We start from the raw sequence: 24,457 nt of genomic DNA, 5'->3' as shown, positions 1-24,457 counted from the left end.
TATGAGGATAACTGGGATTTTACTACATATTATGTATTATTTATTACATTATTTTGCTGTTTTTTATTTAAGAGTGTAGTATATTGCTCCTATAATTAAGACTATGAATAACAAAAATATGAAAAATAAAATAAAGACGGGTAAAAGTAGCTGCTGCCTCATTTCAGCTCCATGGAGGTTCGTGTTTGGTCTTCTGTGTGGTTTTACGACAGGCTTTGAGTTAAAGTGAACAAAGTTACGCCTCGATGGCGATGGCAGGAACATCATGCATGCTGGTCTCTTTAGTAAAGTGAATTAGTGATGAACCCTCCTCATGCATGAATCATTCATCAATAATAACCTCATTTTACACATGAGCCATGAAGTTACAGAAAGAGAGAGTAGCAAAGCAAACACACAATACAGTCCATGTTCCAGAGACTCTGACAAAGGCAGCTCATATTTTATTAAGGGGATTCTGGTTTGGGGTTTATTTTGGTGATTTGGTTGCATTTCACACCCAAACAGTCGACGCTTTCATGTAAACCATGAAGGAATGTATTTGCGTTTATACAGTTCTCAAGGCTGCAGATGGAAATATTCCAAAGATGGAGTTTTTGCAGTTAAAAAGGTATTTTAAAATGTAACCCATAGAAAACACAACAACTGACTCACACAGCTTAGTTTCTGTAACACAAAGATCTTCTTCACCTCTTCCCTGATCGATTCCAGAAACTGTTTATAAATATACTTAATAAATATGTATATTATCCACCTACACTGTAGAGAAAAGAACAATGTGTAAATGAAAAGTTATGATCTGTCAGAAAGGTGCCAGAAGCAATAAATGATAATAATAATAATAATAATAATAATAAAAATGTAGGAAACAGCAATGTTCAAAAATGCCCAAAAACTTTATTATAATAAATATCTATTCTATGATGTTTTTTCGCCTCCAGATTTAAATATAGTAAAAACTGTGATTTTTCTGGTCAAATTTCCTAAAATAAATAAATTTAAACAAATACAATAAACTGAAAACAAAAATAAAACAACAAAAGATTACAACTTCTAAAAAAAATCCAATATTTATAAATTTAAAAAAATATTTTTATACAGTTAACATGTAAATTACAAATGGGGAATTTATTAGATATTTTTTATCTATTTATTGTTGAAAATATTCAAAAATAAAGAAACAAATTAACAGTCAAAAAACAGTTACAACTGCAAAGATGCTTATTTTTGATGTGGACAGTTTTTGTCTGGTTTTATTTTTTTGTTTACATTTACATGCAAATACATATTTTTTTTGGGCGAATTTACTATTCATTATTTTTTTTTAATTTAAAAACAGTAAAAAATGCTTAATATGCTTAAATAGCATATTAATTATTTTTTAAAATTATTAATATACATATTTATTTTTATTTAAATAATAATTGATTATTTCAATTGACTGAGACATTGCAACATCCTAAATTAAATACCAAAGGAACAAACAGACAAAAAAAAGAGAGCTATGGTCAAATATTGACCATTAAGTACAAATATTGTCACAACTTATAAAAATACATATTTTGGATATAGATACTACTCACAGTTTTTGTCTATTTTTATTTATTTTTATACAGCTACCATGTAAATAAATATTTTTTGGAGGGGGGATTTTACTGGATATTATCTGTTTGTTTAAACTAATTATTCAGAATTTTAGAAGTTACTAATATTTACATTCAAATAATAATTAATTATTTGAAATTAACAGAAAAATTGGAATGTCATGAATTAAAGAAAAACTAAGGAACTGAAAAAACACTGAGAAGCCACATTTCATATCAAGAAGTAGTGTCTGAAATACTGAAGATCTGGAATAAAGGTCAGGGGCCAAAAGTATAATCTATTTTTCTGACCAAACCAACAAACGAAAAAGGGAAAAACAGCTCAATTTTCGTTTTTTCGTTTTCAACCAAAAACGAAAAAACGTTTTTTTTTCCTTTCTCAATTCAAAACCAAAAACGAAACCAACACAAGCAAATTACGGCCGAATTTCGTTTTTTGGATTTCAATTTTCCGTTTTTTCGTTTCAGGTCTCAAAACGAAAAAGCGGAAGCACGTGACCCCTGACCGTCACGGGTCAAATGGACTCCCTACCAAAAGAAAAGCCTTACTGATAAATGGATAATAAAAGATAAATTACGTTAAATAGCGTTTTTATTTTTACACAGTATTTATTATATACATTACTAGGCTTGTGATAATGTTAGCAAATAATAATAATTATTATTATTAACAACAATACTACTACTACTACTATAATAATAATAAGAATAATGATAATAATAATAATAATAATAATAATAATAATAATAATAATAATAATAATGATAATAATAATTACAGGTCTGCTGCCTGGCCTGGATACATCTAATGCGAGGACGCGAGATCGTTAAATGTTCACCTTTGCGATAAGTGTGACATCAACCGGCACTCCAGTTGATGCTATGTCTGTTGATCATAAAATATGGGTCATTTTAACTTTGTGACATGTCGGCTGCATGGCGTGTGCTGATGAGAAACTCGGTCGTCCGGGAGGAGCTTGGAGTAGAACTGCTGCTCCTTCATGCCGCTTTACGTGTTGAGAACAGCTGGATGAGGCAGCTCGAAAAGAACCGTTTCCCTTAACTTACTAGGCTACCATTTAGACAGTTTTTCGCTGTAATATTATTACGATTACAAAGGACTACATTTAAACTTACGCATTGATCCGGGCTGTTCTCCACGCCGTCTCTCTCTCTTTTGCAGCTGCAGCGGTGTTGCACTTCTTTCTAAAAACGTGTTCAAACTCGCCATATGAGCGCGTTAAAAACTTCCAGTTCAAAAACCAGCCTTTTGCTTCCCCGTTTCCATGGTGACTCGTCAAATCGGGGCTCCATTGATGCTGTCTTTTCAGAGTTGCGGTGCACGCGCTTAACTCCGGGTCAAACTACTCCGAGTTGATTAACTCAACTCATATCAGCCGTTGTGAAACCGAAAACTCAGAGTTTTCTATCTCAGAGTAGATCAACTCAGAGTTGAGGATGAAACTCAGAGTTTCTTGAACCTGCTTCGTGAAACAGGGTCCGTGTACGTCGCAGTCATTCTATTTTCGATTTGGGGTCAAAACACCAAAAACGGATAACGGCCGTTTCCCATTTTTTGTTTTCAAAGCAAAAATCGGAAAACGGAAAACCAATCCGTTTTCCGATTTTCTTTTTTCAATAAAAACGGATATCAAAAAACAAATTAGAAGTTAAATTTCATTTTTTGATATCCGTTTTTTATTTATTTATTATTTTTATAGCCCAATATTACAAGAGTTACCCCAAAGGGCAAGCAAATTGGGTACAATGGATTTCACTGCTGTCTTATTTATTCACAGGACTAGCAGAGTGACTTAAGAAATAAATGTAATAGTCAGAACAGCACTGCCGAAGCGGTCTATCATAATTGCATGCCTAGTTTTTATTTACTTTGTGAACAATCTCATCCACTGTATCTGAATGTCATAGTAATAATGTGAACATCGCCACCTTCTGGGTGCTCTAGCTCAGAATACACAATTTTCAACATCAAATGTTCTTCCAGACTGGATCATCATTTGGCCGCAAAATGATGACCGGCTACCTGTCATCAAGAAATGTCAAGGCTTGTGAGGGCAGGGTTAAGGGTAAGATCCCTGCATGGACCCTACCACCAAGCACGTTAACATGTAAGAGAAGCACTATGTGTTTGTGCAGTTTAAAAACTTCAGTGTACCGCCGGCGGTACACTTACTAATTTGCATAGGAATTTAAAGAATGTCCGACGGCTGCAAACCCGATTATACAAACACTATATGCCGATGGAAAGCTTAGATTCTCATGAATCCGCCGGTATAAACCACTTTCAGATGTGATTACCACAGCAGGTGAGAAAAACACATTTGTCCGACAAACAACGAATATTCATCCATCCGTTCTCTATACACGGCTTCAACGTACACAGCGCGACTCACATTTCCGGGTTCATTATTGCACACAGATGAAAATATTCCACAAAAAACGGCCATAATCCAACCTTTTACATCCAGACAAAACAAGTCAGTAAAATATTTCGTCCAAAACATGTCTTGAAGTCGGTATATTTACCAAGAATAGGTCGTTTTCAAGGAAATGCACCTGGCGATGCCCGTCCAATGTTCCCTGTATGTCTCGTCATATTTTTTATTTAAAAATAAAATATTAGCGATTTTTTGTACTGAAAATGGCTGGAATTGACTGCAGCTTAAAGGGTTAACAACATTTATGTTTTGATTTGGTTCTAGGAGAGTGGGTCCGTGTACGTCGTCATTTCTGATGTTTGTCTTGCAAAAGTGTAGTTAGAAAACGGATATCAAAAAATGAAATTTAACTTCTAATTTGTTTTTTGATATCCGTTTTTATTGAAAAAAGAAAATCGGAAAACGGATTGGTTTTCCGTTTTCCGATTTTTGTTTTGAAAACGAAAAACGGGAAACGGCCGTTATCCGTTTTTGGTGTTTTGACCCCAAATCGAAAATAGAATGACGGTGACGTACACGGACCAAACAGGCCCCTGGACGACCGAGTTTCTCATCAGCACACGCCATGCAGCTGACATGTCACAAAGTTAAAATGACCCACGTATTTTATGATCAACAGACATAGCATCAACCGGAGTGCCGGTTGATGTCACACTTATCGCAAAGGTGAACATTTAACGATCTTGCGTCCTCGCATTAGATGTATCCAGGCCAGGCAGCAGACCTGTAATTATTATTATTATCATTATTATTATTATTATTATTATTATTATTATAGTAGTAGTAGTAGTAGTATTGTTGTTAATAATAATAATAATTATTATTTGCTAACATTATCACAAGCCTAGTAGTGTATATAATAAATACTGTGCAAAAATAAAAACACTATTTAACGTAATTTATCTTTTATTATCCATTTATCAGTAAGGTTTTTCTTTTGGTAGGGAGTCCATTTGACCCGTGACGGTCAGGGGTCACGTGCTTCCACTTTTTCGTTTTGAGACCTGAAACGAAAAAACGGAAAATTGAAATCCAAAAAACGAAATTCGGCCGTAATTTGCTTGTGTTGATTTCATTTTTGGTTTTGAATTGAGAAAGAAAAAAAAACGTTTTTTCGTTTTTGGTTGAAAACGAAAAAACGAAAATTGAGCTGTTTTTCCCTTTTTCGTTTGTTGGTTTGGTCAGAAAAACAGATTATACTTTTGGCCCCTGACCAATAAAATAAAGCAGAAAATGAATATACACAATCATTTCTGCAGAAAATGATCATGTAATCTGTCCAGTCCATCTCACATTTCCTGATGTGATTATTAATGTACCTGCATCGATGCACCCTTGAGTCCGTCCACAGAGTTGAATGTCACGTCTTCATCTCCGTGTCTGAGTTTGAAAGTTAATCTGAGCCGTTAAAATGTCAACTTGTCATGCCGGACTGTGTTCACCTGACAGGCAGATTTGTCATCGAGGCGTGTGGCCGGGCAGCCACCGACGCCCTGATGGATTGTGGGACAGAAGGTCATGGCGGCGGTCTGGGAATCTCCCACCAGGACCAGTATCACCTTTTCCACATTACGCACTTCCATCCTCATCTGGATTCCATCCTTACAAGCCAAGAAGAACCAAGAGCTGCCTCAAAGTCGCCTCATCTCCTCTGTTTTTATTTCCTTCTGACCTCAACGCTCTTTTTCTAACCTTTTCCCGCCTTCACCACACTGTAGATCATTGTTGATTCTCCTTCCACCTCTTTCTTCTTCTCTTTGCACATCTTCAAGCAGTTTCACCAACAAATCCAACAATATTTCAGCTACTTTTCTTCCAGGAAAAGAAAAACTGCGTCATAAAATCTCACATGCAGCCCTTCACTCACTTCAATTGGATTCGATTAAAGTGGATTCTTGGGGCTTTTTTTTTTTCATTTTTCAAGCTCTCAATGCAAATGAGGACAACAGCTAAACCGATGCCGTCGTCAATAATTAAAATGATGAAAACCTTCCACTGAGGCAGTCCTTAAAAAAAAAGAAAACACAGATTTTCAAGGCTTTTATTTTTAGCTTTAAACCATAACTGCTCTGTTTTTTCAGAAAGAGATTATATTAGAAAAAAAAAAACCTGTGCAGCCTTTTTTATTGATTCTCACTTTAAACCTCCAGCGTCTTCACTGTGTCTGAGCTTTTTGTGTCGCTAATCGGATGACAACGGATCACCAAATCAGCCCAAACATTATCCTCAGAGTAAGTTATTAAAGTGACTTTTCTAATTTTTTAGATTCAGTGGCAGCAAACTAAACCACCAATGTCCTTAATGTCACCAATGTCAACATCTCATTCGCCAATATTCATCGTTTTCATCTGTAGTGAGAAGATGAATAAATCTCACAAAGGTTTTCATCAATTAATAATCTGGCTATCACATCCAATCCCTGCATTTTTGGATTATTAATATATTTTTAAAGACCTCCTTCACTGAAAATTATTATTTTTGTCTTGTCAGCCACATAAATGACATCGTACGTAATTATATCTGCTTTTTCTTCCTCCAAACCTAGCATTGCAATGTTATTTATTGATTGATTTTAAAAAAGTCTTCGTGCTTTTATCTGCATGTAGAGTTTCTCTAGATTGTCTCTGCATTTTGCACTTGTAGTCAGGATCTGCATTCAAAATGTTGCTGCATTTCCATCTACAATGACAACGAAGCTTCTAATTTAATCTAGGTGGTGTTTTTTTTTATAAACTGAGTGTTTCTGCCTTTAAACTGTTTAATTCTACAAAGATGGAGTCATTTTCATGGGAAACAAAATAAATGTGTAACTTTGATACACAGAGAGGATGTTTAAGAGGTTTATTTTATTCAAGAATTAGTTAAACTAATCTGAAACTTTGGCTCCGATGCAGCCGTTTTTCTTTATCTGCAATCACTCCATAGACTCAAGCTAAGTCCCGCCCACAGGACCATCTGATTGGTTACACATCACAATTAGTAGCCAATCACTAATAATAATAATAATAATGCTGTAATTGCATCAACATAACATTGTGTGTAATTTAAAGTCAAATTTGTGAGTGAGTTAATTTAAAACTAAAGTGAAGTTGAGGTAAATGAACAAAATTTGCTCAGTAACTTCCCCTTGACCACTAATAACGCCTGGACAGTTATAGATGGTCGAACAAAAATACTTTTGATTAAAGACAAAAAGCTAACATTAACATTTTCACTAACATTTTCAATTTTACTGAACAAGCACACTATCGTTCAAACGTTTGGGGTCACCCAGATGACATCATGTTTTCCATCAAAACTCCCACTTTTATCCATGTGCTAACATAACTGCACAAGGGTTTTCTAATCAACAATGAGCCTTTCAGCACCATTAGCTAACACAATGTAGCATTAGAACACAGGAGTGATGGTTGCTGGAAATGTTCCTCTGTACCCCTATGGAGATATTCCATTAAAAATCAGCTGTTTCCAGATAGAACAGTCATTTACCACATTAACAATGTCTACACTGGATTTATCATTCATTTAATGTTATCTTCATTGAAAAAGTAACTGCTTTTCTTTCAAACATAAGAGCATTTCTAAGTGATCCCAAACTTTTGAATGGTAATTTATACTCTTGGTACCTGAGCTTCAAGTTCTGGTGTGGAATTTTACTTTATTTTTCTCTGCTGTAACCCTGTGCTTTCATTTGCTTTGTCATGGAGAATGATGGTGAACTTGCTGCTCCATCAACACTATAGTAACAACATGTAGCTGCACTAATGAGGAGGTGCACATCAGTTACAGATGATAAAACAACCGCTGTATCTCTGCAAGCTGCTGATACAAGAGGAAACATTTAGAGACACAGCAGACTTCTTCTTTTTGAAAGGAAAAGTAAAATATTTTCAGCCATATTTTTGTACTTTCAAAAATAAGGATATTTCTTAGTGACTCCAAGCTTTTGCACTGTACTGTTCCAAGTAATGTTGCAGGTCTCCTTGATTACTAACAATCGATATTAGCACTGCTCAACCTCACTCAGCACATCTGGAAACAGTAGATGAGGCCTGACAACAACAGTATGAGGTCTTAAAAAGAAAAAAAAATATGAGTTTGTGTGTTTGAGATGAAGATTTGACAACAGGTTAGTTTAACAAAAGTCACTAAAACCGAATTCACAATAGCAGTCTCCACCAAGGCTGCTCAGTCTTTGTATCATTTCCTACGGCTGAAATCTTGACAAAAGTCGCGGCGGAAGTCCTGGCAACATAGAATGAGGCCATTTAATTTAGATGTACCCACAAACAAAATGACCTTGCCTTGAACACAGGTGTGTGTTATGCATGTGTATGTTATGAATGAATACCGACTCGCGTGACCCAATTATGTAGCAGGCGGTGGAATTTAAACAGCTGCTCTTTGTATCATTTCCAATGGATAAATCCAGATCAGTCTACAGTGGTGGATTTGTAGTAGGATCGCTGTTATGTGATCATCAGCAGGCAGCTGACATAGCGTTAACTTGTTGTCATGGTTACAGTGATGACATGCCGCTATCCAGACCATAAGCCGCATCACTGCCAAAATCTAATCAGTTGGTCCTTGTTTCATTTCTGACCTTCCCTAAATTCATTTGTCCATTTTTGAGTAATTTTGCTAACAGACAGACAAACCAACGTTGCCTCCTTGGTGGCGTAGTAACACATAGAATGAAACACATTTTCATGAACACATGTAAAACTTCTGAGATACTCTCCATACATTTCAGCAACTCATCCAACCAAAATCTGCTGAGAGGCCCTTTGAAAGGTCACCAGGAGTTCAGTTTGAATGTTTCCAACTTCGAGTGCAGCGCTGAGGCGTAAAAACCGTCATGCTAATAACCCTGGAGCTAGCACTGCCACCACAAAGTTTGCCGTCATCGCTGTCTTTGTGGGAAAACAAAATGCTACAGAAACATTCTGTCACACTGTCATTCTGTCAAGTGCACCGCCCTCACGCTCAGTCACACAGAATCTCTGTGGCAGAAAATGACCAAAACTTACTCAGATGAACGAAACGAGCGCTCTCATGCATCTGAATGATTAAGGTCAACCGGAAACGCCAGTTAAATTGAGCGTATGAAGGTTTAACACTACTTCACCCGCAGGTCGTCGCTCTCTCTCTCCTTTCCGACATGTTTCCTCAAAGCTGTCACAGCTCAACTTCACTTCACTTTTACTTTCCTGAAACAAACCGCTGAATCTCACTTTTATCAAATCCCTGCGTTGATCTCTGCAGAGATTCTTCTTTTAACCTTTATTCATCCACCAGAGGTTGACTAATCATATACGCTCGTTCTTTTTTTTTTTACTTTTTACCTCGCATGAGCTTTTTCCATCCACTCCAGCAGCAGAGGTGTACGTAGCGACAGAGAAAAATCTGTTTTTAAGGACTCTGTCTGCTCTTCCTCTTCGTCCCTGTAATCTATCTTGTCAGACACAGTTCCCACCCTCCATTTATGCACATATATTTGCAAATTGAAGCAGTGCGGGTCAAACTTGGCTCCTATAGCCGCGGTAGAAAGTTGTCCTGGCACAGACCGAGTTCACAGATGGTTCACTGCGAGCTATGAATATGCTGACATGAAAATACAGCAGAAGATTGTAAACCCCGAGGAACAAGGTCGACGGCACATACAGCACCTGCTCAGACAGCCAAAAAATCCAGCAGCCACACACAAGTATTCGTATAAAGGGCCGGCAGCATCAGTGTAATAAAAGACAACAATGTGGTGTTGTATGCAATCCAAATAGCATTGAGTATTCCACTTCTAAAACTGCTATAAATCCCTTGGAGTGCACATCTCCAGCTTTCTTACCTGCAATATAAGAAGTAAACTGGAATTTTGTGAGCAGTTTCATAGATTTTCCCTGCTTTGTTCAACTACAATTTACATATCAAGCATAAAAAGGGTGAAAACATCAAAAATCTGTATTTTTATGGATGATTATTTGTTGTTAAACAATGTTTGACCATAAATTGCACTATTTTTACTGTATTTAAATAAACAACATCAGTTATACAGTGCCTATAAGAAGGGCTCCTGAACTAGATTTCCCCTTTAATTACTATTTGGCATCTGTTGACAAGAATTAACACAAGAAATGACTCTTTCATGCCAAATTCTGTATGCTTTGGATCATTGTTTTCCTGGAAACGAATCTTCTCAAAACTCTCAGTTCTCTTGCAGATTGCATCAGGTTCTTCTCCAGGATTTCCTCATATTTTAGTGCATTAATTTTACCCTACAAGCCTTCCAGGACCTGCTTCACGTCCTGATGCAGCCACCACCGTGTTTCACCTCATGATGCTGCCACCACCATGCTTCACGTCATGATCCTGCTACCACCGTGCTTCACGTCATGATGCTGCCACCACCGTGCTTCACGTTATGATGCTGCCACCACCGTGTTTCACGTCATGATGCTGCCACCACCGTGCTTCACGTCATGATGCTGCCACCACCGTGTTTCACGTCATGATGCTGCCACCACCGTGCTTCACGTCATGATGCTGCCACCACCATGCTTCACGTCATGATGCTGCCACCACCGTGTTTCACGTAATGATGCTGCCACCACCTTGTTTCACGTCGTGATGCTGCCACCACCATGCTTCATGTCATGATGCTGCCACCACCGTGTTTCACGTCATGATGCTGCCACCACCGTGCTTCATATTATGATGCTGCCACCACCGTGTTTCACGTCATGATGTTGCCACCATCGTGCTTCATGTCATGATGTTGCCACGACAGTGCTTCACGTCATGATGCTGCCACCACCGTGCTTCACGTCATGATGTTGCCACCACCATGCTTCACGTCATGATGCTGCCACCACCATGCTTCATATTATGATGCTGCCACCACCGTGTTTCACGTCATGATGTTGCCACCATCGTGCTTCATGTCATGATGTTGCCACCACCGTGCTTCACGTCATGATGCTGCCACCACCGTGCTTCACGTCATGATGTTGCCACCACCATGCTTCACGTCATGATGCTGCCACCACCGTGCTTCATATCATGATGCTGCCACCACCGTGTTTCACGTCATGATGCTGCCACCACCGTGCTTCATGTCATGATGTTGCCACCACCGTGCTTCACATCATGATGCTGCCACCACCGTGCTTCATATCATGATGCTGCCACCACCGTGTTTCACGTCATGATGCTGCCACCACCATGCTTCATATTATGATGCTGCCACCACCGTGTTTCACGTCATGATGCTGCCACCACCATGCTTCATATCATGATGCTGCCACCACCGTGTTTCACGTCATGATGCTGCCACCACCATGCTTCATATTATGATGCTGCCACCACCGTGCTTCATATCATGATGCTGCCACCACCGTGTTTCACGTCATGATGCTGCCACCACCATGCTTCATATTATGATGCTGCCACCACCGTGTTTCACGTCATGATGCTGCCACCACCGTGTTTCACGTCATGATGCTGCCACCACCGTGTTTCACGTTATGATGCTGCCACCACCGTGTTTCACGTCATGATGTTGCCACCATCGTGCTTCACGTCATGATGCTGCCACCACCGTGCTTCACGTCATGATGCTGCCACCACCGTGCTTCACGTCATGATGCTGCCACCACCGTGCTTCACGTCATGATGCTGCCACCACCATGCTTCATATTATGATGCTGCCACCACCGTGCTTCACGTCATGATGCTGCCACCACCGTGCTTCACGTCATGATGCTGCCACCACCATGCTTCATATTATGATGCTGCCACCACCGTGCTTCACGTCATGATGCTGCCACCACCGTGCTTCATGTCATGATGTTGCCACCACCGTGCTTCACATCATGATGCTGCCACCACCGTGCTTCATATCATGATGCTGCCACCACCGTGTTTCACGTCATGATGCTGCCACCACCGTGCTTCATATTATGATGCTGCCACCATCGTGCTTCATGTCATTGTAGGAACCTAGCGAAGGCCTCTGAAATTCCTGAGCAGATCAAACTCAGATAAGCCAGAACTCTCTCCCTACAGGAAGAGTGGGACATATGTGTTCCTTTGTGTGCTTTCATTCACAGGAAATAGACAGAGACCTTTCACTTGAGGATGAAGCTCCTGTGAACATTTATACACCTGGAAGAACCCTTTTTGAGAGACAATAACTATGACTTTATGCTTAAATGCTTTTTTTGGAAAAACACCTTATGTCTGCTCTAACCAAACCCTTCCTCCCCCCTGGAATGCTCTCACTGGAGACATCTCCGCCTGTCTCCGGGAGCCATAAAATCTTTTATGACCACCCGAAAGAGACTTTCTTAAGGAACAACTGAACATCTTCAAAATTCATATTTCTGACATGTATCTTGTTCTTTCAGGTTTACCAAAGTTACTAAAAGTGCTTCATCGCTTACATATTCAAAATTCACACTTCTATGTTTTATAGAAATTGATTTATTGATTTGTGAGATTTAATCTAATTTCTTTTTTTATTCCTCCTATTTAGGTTGAAAAGATGAATTCTTGTGTTTATTCATTACCAGATGTATGACATGTTATCATATTTTCACTGTGATATATATTTTTTCGTATATCCAAAACAAACATATAGTTATTGAATTAAATAATGCACATATGTATTAATCTGCACATTTAGGAACATGTGGTCACGTCCGCTTAACCTGGATTATGGTGGAGGAATAGACAGATCACGTTTTGCGTGTTTAATGTTATATTTCCTTGTTTTCTCGCTGTTGATCATTTCAGTCTCTGATCACCCCTTCTCTGCTCTCTTGAGAACAGGTGTTTTGGCGCGAGCTATCGCGCGATTTCGGAACAAGATTTGCTTTCGAGCGTCCCGAGATTTGGATACAGACCACAACAAATAGCGATCGCCAAGTAATGTGGAGGTTTTCGCTCACTTCTCATCTCTAGTATGTTGTGGGACACTCACTGAGACTATCCGAGCCGGTCAGTGTGGGAAAAAAAGCACGTTAGGGTGGACTTTGATGCGAGGGGGGCACTTGCCCCATACTTTTCGCAAGCCGAGCTGCTAGCTGAGTTGCTAGCCGAGCTGCTAGCTGAGCTGCTAAGCTGCCTGCCTGGCTAAATACTGGAGCTATGTCGAAAATTAATTTCTCCATCACTCACATGTATGAAATGACATATGAAAACAGACCCCAGGTTGAAAAAAAACGAAGTTCCCCTTTAAGCCGAACTTATTCTTTTTATTAGTGAATTTCGATGAAGAACTGATTAAAAACAGATTTGCATTTTTCTAATTTTGGGCTCTACAATTTACCTATTCTTTTATTCGGCTAATGCCTGCTAAAACATCACGAGAGCCCTCATTTTAAATCAAGTGACTCATCAACCAAACCCGACTCCATTCAGTTGACCACACCAGAAATCTGCTGGATCAGATCTCCGGCAACTGAACCGATCCACACAGGCGGGACATCCAAGCACACCGCTCCGAACCAGCAAGTCCAGGTGCGTTGTGGAGCGTCACCGGCCGCAAAGTCCAAGCCAGGAGGAGACTCCGACAGACGGTTCTGACCATAAGACCAGCTGAGATTGCTCTGCCTGATCTGGTTGATGTGACTAACCACTTGATTAACTAATTAATTTAATCCGTTTATTCTTTTATGAATCGCTCTTCGTCCAAATTACCGTTTATTCAGTCCGGTCGTCCGCTAGCTGGCTTCTCTCACCATATTCCGGTCTCAATATGCTAATTTGAACACACGCACACACACATAGGATCTCACCACACACACACCCACATCTCTCATACACGCACGCACGCACACACACCCGTAGTCACGCATGCACACACACACATACATCACAGGTCACTGTATATAGGATTTCACTTGTTTATTCAATAGAATAGCAAATAAATGCTTTCATTTAGACCAAATACAGCTTTGTGTGTTTCCTTGTGAGAACTGTGGGTCCCTTTAATGAGAATTCTAGCCTTCAAGATAAAAGAGTGATCAACTGATCCAAACTTAAATTCATTAATTTTTAATTAAAATTAATTAATTTTTCCTTGCAATTAAAGTGAGGTGGTGCCCCCTTTTTATATAAAACGAGTGCAGTTATCTTACGGTAGTATCTCCTACATCATGATGCTGCCACCACCGTGCTTCATATCATGATGCTGCCACCACCGTGCTTCATGCTGCCACCACCATGCTTCACATCATGGTTCTGTCACCACAGTGCCTAACTGCAACAGTGGTGTGTTTGTGATGCCTGCCAAACACAGTTTAGTCTCCTGGCAAAAAATAAAAATAAAAAAATAAAAAATAAACTAAATTTTAGTCTCATCAGACCAAAGAACCTTCTTAGAGGTGACTTCAGAGTCTCCCACATGCTCTCTGCTAAACTCTAGTGCAGGTTTAATATGAACTTTTTCAACAGTGGCTTTGCCAAAGCCTAACATGTTTTTTTTTTTTAATATTACATAACAAGAAAATGTAAATCTATTAGATAAACAACTGTTCTTTAAATGCTTTTATGTTTGTTTGCTTACTTCTGTAACATTAGATTTGAAACTCTTGTTTTGCTTTATGGGCTTTTGTGCTTTTCAGTTACACACTTGATCAAATAAAATGTCTGAATGTTTTCTACCAAGCTGCTATTTTTGTTTGCTCTTTTATTGTACACTGTTATTTGTCTCTTCTGAATCTTTTCAAGTTGTCTGCCTTTGACAATAATTTTCAAAGGTGTTATAATGACACACACATATTCCTCACAGAAGCTTTAAAGAGCATTTTTCCACTTTCCTTTCTTAATCTATCATTTTCTTCTCTTTGTTGACTCTTCATGCACAACAGAGAACATCGAGGCATCATTAAAACGATAAAAACCTATCACTGTTCAGCATATTGCCCTTTGCGATGTTTTAAAGATAAGTGAATGTGGAAGAGAGGGCTGGTAGGAAGTAGTGGTTAGAGCTAAATGACAGGGAGGTACAGAGCGGTGGTTAGTGTGATCATTCTGCTTGCTTGTTGTTGTACACATGGCTGCACAGGAGTCGACCACTGAGGTAGAAATTGCACATGAGCAGTCTTTAACCCGTGAACTCTGATGGTGCTGCTCTCACCCAACACTTCACCAACAGATCTCCACGTTAAACCCAGCCATGTGTTGTGTTGTTGAACTCATGTCATCCATTTCAGGCTCAGCGAGGCAAACTGACGGTTCCTCCTCTGCCGTTCATTCCATTAAAATACCCAGAACACGACTGGAAAATAATCACCAATGTTCTGTTTTCCAGGGCACGAGGTCATTTATGTAATGCCTTCATTTTCCCGTTTATTTATTCACAAGCTTACAGCCAGGCCAGATCTTTTTTTTAAAGCTTCAACAGGTACTAAAGCGAACACAGCAGCATGTTGAGTCTCCATTGTGACGGGAAGTTTCATATTAATCCTCAGTTGTGAAGGACAGAGTACAAAGAAAGCAGAAAAAATATTTTAAAAAAGGCCAGCAAGTGAAGGAAGTTCTTCGTTTTATATTTGTCACTTTGCTCTGCTCCTTCAGACAAATCTCGAGAGTATGATGACTTTTATATGACTATACATCACTCAAAATCCTCCAAAAGAAGTGACATATGAGCCACCAAATGAAACCAAATGAGGATATTACCTCCACTGGTCCTCTAATGTAAAGATACTGGTCCTATGGCTGATACTATGTAACACACCAGCAATAGTAGTGATGCCAAACGCAACAAAAACACAACGCAGTGGGCAGCGTCAAGGGATTTTTTCACAGTAGAACATTTTGGCTCCATTTTTGGGGTCAACAAAGCTTTAGGAATATGCATAAATAACATAGTGCTTGGGTTGGTCCTCTGCTAAAATAAACTGGACGTGTACAGTAAGCACTGATACCCCAAATCTCAGTCAACTGTTAAAAAATGTCCTTTGAAAAAATGTATTTTTGCCCAAACAAGTAATTCAAAAATTGCTGTGAACATCTCAGATTTAAGCTCATAGGTTCTGGAAAAATTTTATTGTGGAGATGATTTGTGAATTTGTTCTTGTAGTCTGTGTTCAGAAAGTACATTTAAGCTCAGAATTGCTCATAGCTATGCCAGATTGAGATATATCATAAGGTTTTATTTGACCAATTGGTGTTTTCTGACTGGAAATGACATAAACAAGTGACAAAGACATCGAGTTACAGATGTTAACGATAGTTTTTAGCTGTATCTGTCATTTTCATGTCTTCCCATGTCCCATATTACTCATAGCATTTCTCACTTATCAAAGTCTTAATTAGTGACCACAGCGTTCAAACAGTTCAGATAACTGTTAAGAATCTTTACATGTAAGGTTTCCTCTCAATCACTCTGGTCTTCAGATTCCTCCACAGATTCTGGACTCCAAACTGTTGGTTTTGTTTTCTGCTACAAACTCTTCAAACACTTTGGCTCCATGTTTCAGATCTTTGTCTTGTTGGAATCTCCAAAGGTGACAGAGTTCTTCTGCAGACCGCCTGATGTTTTCATCCACATTCTCAATGTTTCCCTCTTTTCTCATGACACTTTGATGAGGTTTTTTGATCCCATGATTGAAAAACTCCCTGAAAACATCACATTCTCACCACAGTGTTTGATTCTGGGGATGTTTTCGTCTTTGTCCAGCTGAACTTTGGGTATCTGTCTTGCAGAATTTGAGTCCTTCTCAGTCTGTATCCATGGAAACCAGCCTTGTTTAGTGTGAGATTGAGATGTTGTAGATTCATCAGGATGTTCTTGATGCCGATCTTTGAATTCTTCTCGGTTTCTATCCTTGTTATGACTGCAGGGTTCACTATCAGCTTCCTACCAGCCCTCTGAGATTGGAACTCCTTGTATTGTTGGATGTTGCTTTGCGCTGTAGCCTCTAGACCTAGGAAACACTCGGGTATGACTTTGTATTCTTTCTGAGTCTTGTGAGCAGCCATGATGCACAACTGGATGATAACTGGAGCTCCTCACTGAGCTGTTAGGTTTGAAACGTGACTTGTAATTGACTAGTAACCAACCAGAGAGCTGCTGCACCAGCTATTGTCAGGTTAAAGTGCATTAGAACACTTTAGAACAAGGTAGAAGCTGCATTTTGTGATAAATGTGTGAGATGAGGGCATAGGAATTATTTTGGACATTGCAATTCTAATAAAAGTATAAAAAAATGCATAGAAATAGAGACAAAAAAGAGTTTTGCAGTCAGAAAAAAGCACTAGTCTATAAGAAGTCATTATAAATCAGAATTTGTCATGAATAATTTTGGGCTTAACTGTGCAAGTCTTTCCTTCGGGGTGTCATTTTATCAGTTTTTGTTCAAGACTAAGGTCGGAGCAGTGAGATTAATAATCAGTGAGTATTTTGTGACACCGGTATCACATTATTTCTGACCACACGGTGAGGACTGTCTCCAGGCAGCGTTTCATTGTCTTATTTTTACAACCCTTTCTAGTGGACCGTCTCTCCTTCCCTGGAACCGGCTGCTGCTACACTGGCAAAAGAGACCCTAAAAATGGGATAGAGTCCTGAAAAGCTGCTAACCTAATGGGTTGGAAAACAAATAAACAGCCGTGAGGTGGGAGGGGGCATAAAAATGAATGAATTCCTCGCCGGGGTCACTTCATGTCAGTTTGTGCGTCTCCATGTGTACGCCGGTTAATGAACCCTCCAGAGCTGAAGCCCCCTCCACTCTTTTACAAGATGATTTTACAGCCGCAGTGAATCTCCAGGAAAGCCATCAGTGCATGTCTGGGTGTATAAAGGCATATGTGTGTTCCCATGAGGTTCTGTCTGCCTGATTTATATGCCTGTGTGGGTGTGCGACCTGAAAGCGTGCTCCTTCCATTTTACTGTGTGCAGCGGCTCTTTTAGACCCAAAATAGAAAAAAGGACCAAATGAAGTACAACAACCCTAAAACGGGACGGCGGTAAGTCAGACGGAGATGAGCTGCAGAGGAAAACTGCTGGGAAGCTCCAGTGTTTTGGTGGATTGTCTCAGTCAAAATGAAGCTGGTGTAAGATTACGAGGGTTCATCGATAAAACCACTAAACTAGCCAAAGTAGAAGAGAATGGTCTTATTAAAAAGGAAAGACTGTCATCATGGAGGCTCACTCAAGGTGGAGTAATGACTAAACATTTCTTTAACCCATTTTCAGGGTTCTGAATACTGCGTTTAGTCAGGGCTGCTGTCATCTCAGAGATGAGCAAAGCTTCTTCAGGTGTTGATAAACTCGAGTCAATATTTGGTGCCGTGGGCCTGGGATCTTTCTGCAAGGAGTTTGCATGTTCTCCCTGTACATGCGTGGGTTTTCTCCGGGTACTCCGGCTTCCTCCCACAGTCCAAAAATATGCTGAGGTTAATTGGTTACTCTAAATTGCCCGTAGGTGTGAATGTGAGTGTGATTGTGTGTCTGTATATGTAGCCCTGTGACAGACTGGTGACCTGTCCAGGGAGTCCCCTGCCTTCACCCGAGTCAGCTGGGATAGACTCCAGCACCCCCCGCGACCCTAGTGAGGATAAAGCGGTGTGTAGAGGATGGATGGATGGATGGAATATTTGGTGCCAACTTGCGTTTTTTCCAACTTGAAACAACTGTAGAATAAGTTTGGACTTTCAGCTTGAAGACTGAGGCTCATGTCCTGTGTCTTTACCGTTTTTTCCTAATTAGTTAACTTTTTTCTTGTTTTTGCTTGCTGTTTAGTTCAGTTTTGACATCAAGATGACTTGGTCAGGTTTAGAAAAAGGTCATGGTTTGAGATAACTCTCTGAACCGATCAAAAACAGTGGATTTGATAGGCATGCTGTCTGTAAACTTTAAAAACAAATCCAGTAGCCGAAATGACATTATTTATCTGAACAAACATCAACTGAGAGAGTTGTTGGATTTTTAAATTCCCCAGGGACTTTGAACTACTCATCTGTGAGATTTTTATCAGGAAAATTAACCAAATTATGTGTAAATATATTCCATCAAAATCAATCTTATTTGAAAAAACTGTCTTCACCTCAAATGGAAAGATAACTCGTGACACAAAGAACTTTCCGGTTGAACTGCAGGCCGTGTTTACACAGAACACATGGTAGATGAGCATGAAGACAAACTAAAGAGCCACTATTGTTTTACAGTCATTGTAATGCCTGTGGGAAAACTATTGGGTGTTGTTTCCATCTCTTTTTTTTTTTTGAGAATTTCAATTTTCATTCTATCTATCTTGTACTTCATGGCATTAAAACCTTACTATGTTGCAATAAAGTCATTTCTGAGTCCTCTCTTCTTCTAGTCATGGTTCTTCTGTGTCCATAGAGGTCCAGAACTTTCTATTACAGTGAAAATGAGCCTACAATGAGGAAAAAATACCCAGAGAATTCTTTCGGTTCGGAGGATTAAAACACATCATTTGACACCATTAAGCAAATATAAGCACAAGATGAACTCTTGGCTGCACATGGCCTCATCATGTCTGTTTGTGACATTCAGGGATTCTTACAGCTCTATCATACGCAGTCAAACAAAGCTAAACGCCACCCGGAGCGTTCAAACATGACAACAAGGCATTCCTCCGAGCTCGGCACGGAAATATAGCAGAGAAACAAACAAATAATGGTTGAGCAGATTTCTTGTTTGGCATGCAAACATTCTGTAACTGTATTCCAGTCTGATCAAGTGGAGTGGAGCGCTGAGCCAATGAATGGTGTGTGCTGAGCTGATAGCTGAACTTGTCGCTTCCTGCAAACATGCAAAGCACCGAGCGGGGAACGACAATATTAACTTCACTGATGGGGAAAACAAGAAGCATTCCCGCTATCAGTGTCCACATAGCTGTGTGTGATGGACATTACATGAGAAGTCTGCATGGACGCAGTCTGAACTGTTTAACCAGACAGACTTCACTACTATTTTAGTGCATGAGAAATATCCATCTTTCACTGCAATATCAAATCCTGCATCTCTATGGAAATGGCACAACCACAACTAGAGGTAAAGAAAACTCAGTGTCAGGTAACCTTTGTTCAAGTTATGATGCCACAAATCACAAGAAAGGTAAAAATGAGAGTAGAATTCATTTGATATTTTACTTTACAAACCATGGGAACACCTGTAACCAAGATCTAGAATCAGTTCCCCCAGTGTTCTCGCCAGTGCATTTCAGTGTAACGGGCCGTTACGCTGTCAGTTCAAAAGATTACGCTGTGATTAGGGCTGCTACGCTGCCTTTCAAGTTGTGGTATTGTGTTTTGAGCACATTTGCTTGCGTAATGTTTCCATATTTATGTGAGAAAACTTCTTTATTGGGGCAGTTGGCGCTGTGAAAGGCTGTTATTTTGACAGATAACGCCATGTGCATTTGTTTTTATCCACTGGGTGCCTATCTAGGTTAATTTATGTCTCCCCACCTCAGCCGTACTTTCCTGTCGATTGACCCGTTCCCGTCTAAAATTAAGAGTCGCTTCCAATCTCGGGGTTACAATTAGCATGTCTCGGTTGTTTCCGTGATGCCATGTATGGTGAATAGTGACCTAAATCACGAGCATTTGGAGCATCTGTGTGACGCTCATTGGCTGACATCTGGGCCGGTCTCTCGCGAGATTTAATGAAGGCTATTACGCATGCGCATAGTGTCGGGCCGTTACGCTGTAAAAAAATCCTGGTGAGAACCCTGTCCCCTCAGGCGTTCCAAATACTGGCTCGATATTTAACACTCGCAAGACTATGCTTTTAGGATACTCCTTTAAGGACTGAAGAGGGATCATTTAATCCTCCTGTCCTGCTCTGTCTGCCCCGGAATGTGCATTATGCTAATCATGTGGCAACTTCTTGCAGGGAGAACAGTGGAAGGTGTGAACGGTGTGTGTGGGCGGGGGGTGGGAGGAAATATGCTCCCCCTTCCCAGGGGGGATTCTGCTCCTGCCCTGGGATGTGGACTGATCATTACGCTAATTATGTGGCAGCTTCTGGATGGGAGAACAGTGGAAGGTGTGGAAGGTGTGAAAGGTGTGTGTGGGCGGGGGGTGGGAGGAAATATGCTCCCCCTTCCCAGGGGGGATTGGCATAAAAAGTCTGAAAAACACTTTTGTGGTCATTAGCTACATTAGCTATATGAGACATACAAGATCCCAGTGGACAACCTGCCAGTTCGTCATCTGCTCCAAGACCTCTCCAAAAAAAAGATGCAGAGAAGATTCACTACTGAGCAGGCTTTGCAAATGATTCTGACTGAAACAAGCGCTTTTGACTCTGATGGAGAGGACATAGACCTTCAGTCAGATTCTGACTCGGAGCAGTTTTCGGGTAAGATTTCTCAAACATCAAATTTCTGTTTCAGAATACTTCACATTTAATTTCAAAGATTTTGTTCTTTTGGGGAATATTTTTTTAACTTCAAGATTTTTATTTTATTTTATTTATTTATTTATTTATTTTTTACAAATTTCTAGATAAAAAATGACACATTTTAGATCAGAGGTCATCAATGTTTTCACAGAAGGAGCCCAAAAAATGTGAACTTCTGAACCAAGGGCCACAATACTGACAGAGTTCAGAATAGAGACAAACAGAACAATGAAAAGATGTGATATAATTTGACTCTTTTCTACATTGGTACATTTGTCTTTGCTAACGATATAAATTTGTTCAATTTGCAGAGGAAGACGCTCCCCCTCCCCAGAAGAGGACAAAACGGCTGGATACCGCACTAACGGAGACCGCAAAAGATGGCACAGTGTGGTGCAAGGAAGAGGTTGGACGACATCTGAAATTCGCTCCTATTGAACCTTACGCTGCAGAAGGAGAGCCAACACATGAAGCCAGAATAAGGATCAAAACTCGCCTTCAAAGCTTCCTCTGTTTTCTCACTCTCCAGATGCTTCGTACCATTCAAGCATGCACAATTGAGCATGCAAGGGAAACAGAGACTGTGGATTGGTTCATGGCTATTCCAGAACTAATGGCTTTCATTGCAGTTGTCATCTGGCGAGGGGTGACTAAGGTTCCATCATTGTCTGACAACTGGTCAGAGATGTATGGAAACAAACGGATTATGGAAACAATGAGTAGCGACCGCTTCAAAGACATAATGCAGCACCTACGGTTTGATAGCAAGAACACACGGGCTGAGCGAGTGCAGACAGACAAGTTTGCAGCTATTTCCGAATTATGGGAATCATTTCGACAGAACTGTGTCACATTCTACAGACCTGGTCGGCACATCACAATCGATGAACAACTTTATCCATCAAAGACACGTTGCCCTTTTCTGCAATATATTGCTACAAAACCGGATAAATTTGGTATCAAGTTTTGGGTGGCGTGTGACTTGAAATCAAAGTATATTTGCAATGTCTTTCCATATGTTGGCAAAGAACCTGGCCGTCCCAAAGAGGAGAGACTGTCTGAGAGTGTGGTAATGAAGTTGATGGGACCATTTCTTGATCAGGGCAGAACTGTCACGACGGACAATTTTTTCACATCAATTTCACTTGCAAGAAAATTACGCAGCCGGAAAACTACCATTCTTGGGACACTCAATAAAATTCGCAGAGAAATTCCCCCTTCAGCTCGAGAGATAAAGCAAAGTGAGTTCAGCACTCAGGTGTTTTCAACAACTGATGCAACACTGACAGTGTACGCAGCCAGCCGGAAGAAGACAGTCTACGTTATGAGCAGCATGCACAGTGTGATTCAGACTGAGGACAGCCGCAAAAGAAAGCCAAGCACCATCACCCAGTACAACTCCACTAAATGCGGTGTGGACGCCATGGATCAGATGGTGCGGCAGTACAGCGTACGGGCAGGAACAAGAAGATGGCCTGTCAGTGTGTTTTATAATATGGTTGACATGGCAGCCCTGAATGCCCATGTGCTATATCAAGCCTGCACAGGAAGGACGGAAAGGCGGCCAGATTTTCTGATGCGGCTTGCCTGTGAGTTGGCTGAGTCTTATGTGACATCAAAGAAGATTGGAAAGGAAAACCATCTTCGCAAACAGGCCGCCACACCAGTGGAACCGGGCAAAAGGCAGAAGTGCCAAGTCCATCACCGGTGCAAAAAGAACCCTGCTACTGTTCGATGTGTGCATTGCTACAAGTTAACGTGTGGCAAATGCAAAAGAGAAGTGCCATGGGAGTGCCAGGTCTGCGCAGACCAGTTTTGAAAAAGTTGTGTGATGACACACACACGGTAAATGTGTAAATTGTGTAAATATTGTTTGTGCTTTCTACAGTGTTGATTCAAAAATATAAATAAACTATTAGAATAAGCATTTTTCATCCTCTTATTTTTGTGTCTCTTACTTATTTGCACTCAACAAAAAAGATAAATATGTGGTTATCCATCCTAAGCAATGCAAAATATTTACAGAAAAACCCAGGAACATTCAAGCTTTCAAGAAGAAGGGCAGAGTCAGAAGCAATGAAGTTTCAGTTGCTGTAAAAGCTAGTTCTTCCTTTTTGGCTAATTTCTCTTGGTTAGTAAGTAAGTAAAGTTTTATTTGCATAGCACCCTTCACAGTACGAGTACACAGGGTGTTTTACAACATCGGAATAAATTGAAAGCACAGTACAATACAAAAAATTTAGAATTTATGTCCAGTGCATTGTCACCAGTAAACAAGCACAGATCAACAACTATAAGGTATGGAACCTGAGTAGGGTTCAGGCTTATGCTAAGGAGGCTTGCTGAAAGATGTGTGCTGGGTAAAACCAGAAGCTGCCACATAATTAGCGTAATGATCAGTCCACATCCCAGGGCAGGAGGAGAATCCTCCCTGGGAAGGGGGAGCATATTTCCTCCCACCCCCCGCCCACACACACCGTTAACACCTTCCACTGTTCTCCCTGCAAGAAGTTGCCACATGATTAGCATAATGCACATTCCGGGGCAGACAGAGCAGGACAGGAGGATTAAATGATCCCTCTTCAGTCCTTAAAGGTAATAAAACACCAGTAGATCCCCTCGCAGTCTTCCTAGTGTTAACTATTTATTTATATGTTTATAACTTCTACAAACTCAGTGTTTTCTCTCTACTCGGCTTCAGAGCTACAGAAAGACGTTTCATCATGCTGAGTGTATCTTCCTCTGTTCACCGTTTCTGAGCCATGCTGCAATGCTTCTATTGATCAACAACCTTTCTGATTCATTTCCACACTCGCCTCCTCTCTTCTTGGTTTAAACAGTCTGCAGTTCAAACAAAAAGTCACTAAATTTTTCTAAGCTGGCTTTCGGTCACAGTTGAGTCAGTCATTATGTCTCAGTTACAGTCAGAAGTGCAGAATGCTTTTTAGTTACAGATTTAGGCCGGAACAGATTCTTTAGTTTGGACGTATTTTTGAAAGAAATTTATAAAATAA

At 40.1% G+C, this 24,457-nt stretch overlaps 2 protein-coding genes across 3 annotated transcripts in view; one reads left to right on the top strand and one right to left on the bottom strand.

Moving 5' to 3' along the window:
• Positions 1-24,457, bottom strand: part of sgcd (sarcoglycan, delta (dystrophin-associated glycoprotein)) — a 547,041-nt gene that overhangs the window by 373,820 nt on the left and 148,764 nt on the right. The gene's annotated exons all lie outside the window — the stretch shown is intronic.
• Positions 20,808-23,372, top strand: LOC127530661 (uncharacterized). Its single transcript, XM_051937992.1, has 2 exons — positions 20,808-21,401; positions 21,755-23,372. The coding sequence occupies exons 1-2, from the start codon at positions 21,281-21,283 to the stop codon at positions 23,260-23,262; spliced, it is 1,629 nt and encodes a 542-aa protein (XP_051793952.1). The 5' UTR covers positions 20,808-21,280; the 3' UTR covers positions 23,263-23,372.

This window comes from Acanthochromis polyacanthus, chromosome 17, assembly GCF_021347895.1.
Source record: "Acanthochromis polyacanthus isolate Apoly-LR-REF ecotype Palm Island chromosome 17, KAUST_Apoly_ChrSc, whole genome shotgun sequence".
In the NCBI taxonomy this organism is placed as follows: domain Eukaryota; kingdom Metazoa; phylum Chordata; class Actinopteri; family Pomacentridae; genus Acanthochromis; species Acanthochromis polyacanthus.
This window is presented reverse-complemented; position numbering and strand designations above follow the sequence as displayed.